This window comes from Poecilia reticulata, linkage group LG16, assembly GCF_000633615.1.
Source record: "Poecilia reticulata strain Guanapo linkage group LG16, Guppy_female_1.0+MT, whole genome shotgun sequence".
NCBI classification, from domain to species: Eukaryota; Metazoa; Chordata; class Actinopteri; order Cyprinodontiformes; family Poeciliidae; genus Poecilia; species Poecilia reticulata.
In genome coordinates this window covers 493,429-501,393 of record NC_024346.1, presented here as the reverse complement: position 1 = coordinate 501,393, position 7,965 = coordinate 493,429, and the positions used below count along the sequence as shown (strand labels likewise).

Sequence of the window (7,965 nt, the reverse complement as noted above, 5' to 3'; positions counted from 1 at the left end):
ACCGAACCAGGACCAGGACCAGGACCAGGACCAGGACCAGGACCAGAACCAGAACCAGAACCAGGACCAGGACCAGAACCAGGACCAGGACCAGGACCAGGACCAGAACCAGGACCAGGACCAGGACCAGAACCAGAACCAGGACCAGGACCAGGACCAGGACCAGGACCAGGACCAGGACCAGCCCGGCTCCAGACCAGTTTAACAGGAGGGGCATCGACTTATTTTGGGGGCAAAATGAATCTACGTAGCTGAACATAAACAACACCAGCAGCCTACAGGCGACTTGTTAACAAGCTTAACGTGCTGTGTTGATATTAGCCAGTCATATTTTAGCTACCATCACCTGCATCCAACAGCTTCACTCAACAGTCGGTTAGTTCAGGGAAAAACTGCAGTTATTTACGTTTTGCTGGTTTGCTGCCATGATTCTAACACACCTCGGGTGTCATGCAGTGGCGGCTGGTGCTAAAGACACTGAGGGGGGCGCACACAAACAAACAAACAAACAAACAAACAAACAAACAAACAAACAAACAAACAAACAAAACAAAACAAATCTTAAAAATAGCACTATTTGAACATGAATTTTGCCCTCCTTTCCTTCTGCCCTGCAAATTTCTCGGTTCCATTCTTGCTAAAGTCGGTCATCTCTGTCTTTTCTCCAGTGACAACATGGCCGATGCTTTCAGTCCTGAATCTCTGAGCTTCTCAGAAAGTCTCGATTCTTTTCAGAGTTGAAAAGCTCCTTTCAGCTTCTGCTGTGGTCATGGGTGTGGTGAAGAGCGTGACAGTTTCTGAAAAGACTAGATTGTTTTCCATAAACAGCTGGAGTGGGCCCACAGCACCACCACAGGCTTTGAACCCTTCCTTGCTGTAGATGAGCTCAGTCTTCAGCTGACCTCGACTGACCACTGGATCGGCTTTAAGGTGTTGCTCAGTGCATCTTCAGGAAATGCTGAGTTGTATTGTTCAAATCTGTCCCCCTGCAGGAGTGTGGCTCCCTGGTGTGTCCCAGTATGATCACAGACCTGAAGAGAGAAGATTATGATTTTATAATCACATTTTTCATTCTAAATATGAAATGTTATTTTGTCCTTTAAGTCATAGAAAGAAGGAACACATTTTATTTATAAACTTACTGATTTTAATAACATTTGCTGCCATTTTTTAAGGCTGTGTTATGAAATGTGTTACAGCATTTTTGTGGGACAAAATTATACAAAATTCAGTAACCAAATGTTTTATTCCCCATAAACTTCAGTACAACTTAAATAATAAAATATCTTGCTGACAAACATTACATCAACATACCTACACAGCATAGACACAACTACAGGTATTTCTAACTACAACGCACATCTTCCTGATATATTAAATAAAACTACTATAAACCAGTGCAACAGTGATTTTCCTTTCATGGTCTTCTACACCGAGTGTCCGACGCTTCTTCACTGGCTGACCACCACCTGCACTGCTTTGTCCAACCATGAAATGTATTTATTCATACTGTGTGTCTTTCTCTTTTGGAGTATTTCTCTTTGGATTTTCTGCCAAAGAGAAATACTTACAATATTAGAATAATGAAGAAGAAGAAGAAAAATCAGCTATTTAAACAATTACCTGATCTTTTGAATGTCCTGCTGGAGCTGTTGGATGCTCTCCTGGATACAGACTGAATCTATGATCTTCTTCTGGAGTTTGGCATAGAGAAGGTTCACATGAGGCCTGATGTGGTGGAAAGAACTTAAAATCCTGATCCTCCAGTAGCATGGCAAATGCTCCAGCCTCTCTGACGGTGATGGGGTCAAAGTCACCAGAGTCTTGTATGCTTTCGAAACAGAGGATGAGGTCGTCTCTGTGCTCAAACACAGTATTGATGCTGTGAACGTTCCAGCTGACATTTCTGGATGCTGGTAGTCTGTGGGCCACAACTTTATCAAGAACGCTTGTGCGCTTGGATGATCTGGAAAGAAGCTGGAAAATCCACTGAGGTTAGAAAAAAAAAATCTAACTGGTTATGTGAGAAGTAGCCTGTTGCATTATTAGATTGAGCTGATGAGCATAGCAGTGGGCATTTGGATACACATCTTGTATCTTCTGAACACCTGCAGTGGCGCCTCGCATCACGAGGCTCCATCATATGCCTGACAGATTATCTTAGCCTTTTGATCCTCAGGAAGAATAGTGGCAAGACGTCCTTTTAGGGCTGTAGCAATGGAATCAGCTGTAGCCGAGGGATAAACTCAACAAACCTGTAGAGTAGCACAAGCACAAGCTGGCCCTGCAGAGCAACATCCACTGTCTCGTCTGCCTGGATTGAAAGAAAATCACTGCTCTGTGCTTCTTTGATTTTATGCTCCTTCAGAACAGAAACATACAGTCCAGTAGCTCATTCTGCAGTTTTTAAGTTCCCTTAAACACAGTATCATTCTCAAGGTGCTGCTTTAGTGCTCCATCAAGAGAAGCAACAAAATCAACCAACCCACGAAAGATCCGGGGATCTTCAGAGCTCTTACCTTCATCATGACCACCAAGGCTCAAAGGCTCCACAAAACCTAACACTCTTCATTCTAACAGCAACCCTGCAGCCTTCATCCAGCTGTGGAGCAAAGATAAGTTTAGATAAAAACTTGGCTTCATTGCATTGTCTATTCGTGCCGTTTGCATTTTTCTGAAAGACGTTTGTTGTCCACATTGCCTCCGTGCCAGAACTTTGAAACACGGACAGCAGTAAAAGGCTTTGCTTCCATCACATCAGCAGCAAACACCGCTGGTCAGAAGAAGAGCTGGAAAAAGGATCGATCGTCCACGATCCGGTCCAAGCTCCTTTATCCTGTTTTTTTCTTCAAGTAGCATTTTTTTGTAAAGACAAAACAGAATTTTCTCTCATTTTGAAACTGCTCCACTTTGCAAACGTGAGTCGACCTAACGAACTGCGTCAGGATCGTCCAATCACACAATGTTTTAAACAATTAGCCAGTAATGACTCAACAGAACCGGTGAGTCCGGGACGCAGAGCGCATGCGCCCTGTGGAAACCTTAAATAACCTCAGATCACCTGTTATCAGAAGTTGATGCGCCTACAGACATTAGAACCGCGCCCTGCAGTAGGAAGTGTGCACAATGTGAGCAATTAAATAGAATTATGTATTTACTATTTTAATCAATTCTAACATGTCTATTAGACACACAGTATGAATAAATACATTTCTAAGTATTTTGCAGTTCAGAATTAAATCATTTATTATCTAAATAATTTAAAGGGGGCGGCGCCCAAGCGCCCCCTACTGGCCTGCAGCTGCAGCAATAGCAGCAGCAGCAATAGCAGCAGCAGCAGCTGCAGCAGCTGCAGCAGCAGCAGCTGCTGCATGTCTTGGTCTCCTTCCTGCCTCACAGCTGTAAACCCAGCGGAGCGTCTCAGCTTTCATGTTGCATTTGAAGGCGGCTCGGAAAAACAAGTTACAACTTGTTAGCAACGGATTAAACTGTTTTAACTGCTGAAAAAGGTAACAGAGGACACGGACATGGGACGTGCGGGAACTCCTATTGTTTCAAATTGATATGGGAATAACAGACTGTTGGCCATTCCAAGGTCAAAACAATAAACAGCTTCCAGTCCGGGCCGCTACGGACACCGTGAAAGCTCAAACAAGGTTTTTCGGCAAAGTTATCCCACTTTTTCCAACTGCATGCGCCCTAATCAGACGCACACAATGCGTGTTTTCTCACGCAAATCCACAAGCCTTCAAGTACAACTAGCACCAACTAGCAGCGAGCATTACACCGTTATCGTGTTAACAATCCAACAAAAACGGAACAAAAGTGCCGTTTTTGTTGGATCGTTGTCGTGTAAACGCCCAGTTTTGGTGTTTTTTGTCCGGTTTCATCAGGTTTCAGTTCAGCTTTAAAGCGCTGAGCTAACGGGGCTAACGAGCCAAACTGGCGGCTGAAACCTTGGAGACCAACATCTAGTTTTCCTCTCACCAGATCTACGCGACACGAAGATAGAAAAATTGTAAAAGAAATTCTGTTAGTTTAGATCTGAATATCCATCAGTGATAGCAGAAATATTAGTGATAGAAAACCTTTTGTGATGAAATGTTTATTATTCTTTGCATTTTAGTAGATACTCAAATACAGAAGCATCAGGTGCTGAATAATAATATATATATAAATAACTCCCTGCTCACCCTCTGTCTCTCTCATCCTGAGCTTCAGGTTCTCCTCCAGTATCTTGGCTGTGCCTAGAGCTGCACATTCCTGGACTGAGATGTTGATCCTGTTTGAGCCACTGCTCCAGTTTGGGGGTGACTGTCTGCCCCGAGGGCCCCGATGACCACAGGCACCACTGTGGTCTTCACCTTCCAGGTCTTTTCCAGTTCCTCCCTGAGGCCCTGGTATTTCTCCAGTTTCTCCTTTTTCCTGATGTTGTATCACTTGGTATTGCTACGTCCACCACAACGGCTTTCCTCTGTTCTTTATCCACCACCACAATGTCCGGTTGGTTCTCCATTACCATCCTGTCTGTCTGGATCTGGAAGTTCCACAGGATCTTAGCTCGGTCATTCTCCACCACTTTTGGGGTTTTTCCCACTTTGATCTCGGGGCTTCCAGTCCATATTCTGCACAGATGTTCCTGTACACTATGCCGCCACTTGGTTATGTCGTTCCATGTACGCTTTCCCTGCCAGCATCTTGCACCCTGCTATTATGTGCTGGACTGTCTCAGGGGCCTCCTGCACAACCTACACCTTGGGTCTTGTCTGGTGTGGTAGATCTGAGCCTCTCTGGTGTTTAGGGCCTGTTCCTGGGCGGMCAGGATGAGAGCCTCTGYGCTGTCCTTGAGTCCAGCTTTCTCCAGCCATTGGTAGGTTTTCCTGATACCAGTCAGAAGTAGCTGCACGGATCTTGTTCTTGCCAGTGAGCTGGTTTCTCAGGACTTGCCTTATTCGTTGGAGGTATTTGGGTTAGGCTGACCCAAACCCTGGAGCTAACTGCCCTCTGACCTGGTGTCCTGGCTCCTATATGTATATATAATATGCAGAAGGTAGAAAAAATACAAATAACATAGAAAAGGGATCTATAAAAAACAATACAACAATAAAAATAACCCCTTTTGAAATTCAGTCTCTAGAAGCTCTGAGCCTCGACAGAAACGGCTCCTGACCAGGAATGTCGTCTTTCCACATCAAATGCCAGAGATTTATACGTTTACTGGGTAACAGTTTATTTGAAGGGCTGAGCATAAGAATGTTATAACACTGTTATAAACATGAATTAAAATAAAAACTTTGCATGATTTTGTAAATTATGATAATTTAATGCAAAGTCATTAAAACGGTTTAAAGCCGTTTTCGCCCTGCAAGGAACGGATCGGGTTCACAGTAGGACCGACCTGTTTGCATTAGAACTTCCGACCCGGTTCTAGGAACCGGACCGGACATTGGCCCCGTGATGACGTCACGGGTTTCCTCCTGACTGCACAATCAGCTGATCGGTCAACAGGACAGAGGAAGTTTCTGCTGCTGCGTCGAAACCATGTTTAGTTTCAGACATGATGACGTCAGGATTATGTGCAAACACAACAGGGCTGCAGTTCGGGTGGAACCGGACCGGTCCGGTTTCTTGCAGCGCGAAAACGGCTGATGTGCAGCTGGTCTCAGGATCCAGATGTATTTTTAAACAAACATTTAAAATAAAAGCAGAACATATAAATACTTTGTTTTAATCTAAAACCATTTCTGTTTTTATCCGTCTGCTCTCCACTCTGCAGTCCAACAGGGGGCGCTGTGCTTCCTGTCTCTGGTGACCTTTGCCTCCTGGTCCAGATGTTTCCTCTGGACTGAAAACATCTGGACCAGCATTGTTTTAAATTGGAGACATTTATAATAGCTGGTTGTACAAACACACAAAGTGACGTCATGAATGTTTGCGCCGTACAGGAAGTGATCATGTGGTTTATGACGTGGCGGCAGCAGGTTGATGAATCATCACTTTGATGAAAATCCGCTTTGTGAAACTCTGACCGTCATTGGAACAAAGATCCTGTGTGGCAGACAGATGCTCTCCTCCATCAGTCCAAGCCAGAGGTTCTGGTTCTCCCCGTCGCCATGGTTACAGCTTGACGAAGAGCACCCCGGTGACGGCGGCGAAGCCCAGCAGCATCATGGCCACCTTGGGGACGCGGCCGCGGCCGGCGGCCAGCTCGGGCGGCAGGATCTCCATGAAGGTGATGTAGAGGAAGCTGCCGGCCGCCAGCCCCTGCAGCGTGCAGCGGGCCAGCCTGTGCTGCGGCGACATCCGGCTCTCCGTGAGCGCCACGCCCAGCGCGATGCCCAGCGGCGACATGACCGCGAAAGCCAGCAGGCCGCCGGACACCACGGCGCGCCGCAGCCGGCCCTGGGACAGCGCGGCGCTCAGCGAGAACGCGATGACGCTCTTATGGATGAGCAGCGCCAGGCAGACCTGCAGCACCTCCTGGCCGCGCGGCAGCAGCCCCACCGCCAGCCCCTCCAGCACCGAGTGCAGCGACAGCGAGAACACCAGCACGAAGGCCCGCAGCGCCGGCTGGGCGCCCGGGGCGCCGTGCAGGGGACCCGCCGGCTCCGCGGAGCCTCTGCGGCGCTGGGCCGGGCCGCCCGCCGCCGGGGCGTCGGAGTCCGTCACCAGGGCCCGGCGCTCCTCCAGCTGGGGCGGAGCCTGGTCCTTAAAGGCCAGGACGATCTGCTCCAGAACCAGAACCAGGAAGAACCCCATGGCCACGATGAACTCCGGCAGAGGGAACTGGAGCTGGAACAGCAAACACACCACTCAGAACCAGAACCAGAACCCAGCAGCTCTCTGCAACTGGACCAGGAGCAACCAGAGTAACTAACAGAACCAGTACTCCAAGCTGAGGTTTTCAATCCGACACATTTAACAAACTGGTGTGATGACAGGGTTTCGTTTGGTAGCGTTAAGAAAATACCTTTAAAATAAGCTAGTTTTAAAACTTAACATGACTTGATTGAAATAACCTCATTATAGATTTAAAATGTTGAACTTATTCTGGCCTGTTGACCTTCATTTTACCTGTAGTTAAAGCAGATTGTTTGCCAGGATCTCTGATTCCAGCTTTTCACCCTGATCTGTGAAAGCCATGAAGCAGCAGGAGATCAGGAGACTCTGCTTCACCTTATTTAGACAATGGGGACAACTGGTGTTTGATCTTGTGAACAAAGTGCAGGGAGTTTCTAACTTTAAAGAGGGTCAGAGACAGCTGCTGGTTGGAGGAGCAAACATACGCCTTATTTGAATTAAAGACAAGAATACGCCTTCACTATAACGACTTTCTACACAGAAGTAACCAATCAGATTTGCTCTTGCAATTCTCCAAAGACGTCTTTTCTTTCTTTCTATCCTCTTTGTCTCAGGTAATGAATGTACGTCTCTGTTCTGCAGTTTCTGTTGTCATTTCATACGTTGTCTTCTATTGGATTAAACTCTGTGATTCTGAGGTCAACACTCACGGTTGTTTTTCTCTGGCTACACGCGGCTACAGGGAGAACCTGACCGCGGCCTGCCGACAGGAAGATGGAGCCAGATATGTCCAAAATTAACTAATTCAGAAAATCTTCAACAATAGATAATTTAACATAATTAAAAGCAGTTTAAAGTATATTTAATGGAGGTGTTGCTAAAACGGTCCTGATACATGAAGGACAGTAAATTAGTTTAATTCCAGGCTAACGATCATGAAGCTCATGGAAATGATTCCCATAAAACCTTGATTTATTATTCCATCAACCAATTATATGGAAACAATGTTTAGAAAATGAAATAACCGTTTAGCATGCTAGCTTCCCCACTGCTAACATGCTAGTTTCCACGCTGTTAGCATGCTAGCTTCCCCACTGCTAACATGCTAGTTCCCCCGCTGTTAGCATGCTAGCTTCCCCACTGCTAACATGCTAGTTTCCCCGC

The 7,965-nt window shown here is 46.3% G+C and overlaps 1 protein-coding gene across 1 annotated transcript in view; it reads right to left on the bottom strand.

Moving 5' to 3' along the window:
- Positions 1 to 5,940: 5,940 nt before the first annotated feature.
- LOC103477485 (zinc transporter ZIP1) overlaps positions 5,941 to 7,965 on the bottom strand; it is a 7,260-nt gene continuing 5,235 nt past the window's right edge. Inside the window, exon 4 of the mRNA XM_008430623.2 lies at positions 5,941 to 6,792. Coding sequence (XP_008428845.1) covers positions 6,118 to 6,792 — 675 coding nt within the window. The 3' untranslated portion in view covers positions 5,941 to 6,117. The remainder of the gene's footprint in view (positions 6,793 to 7,965) is intronic.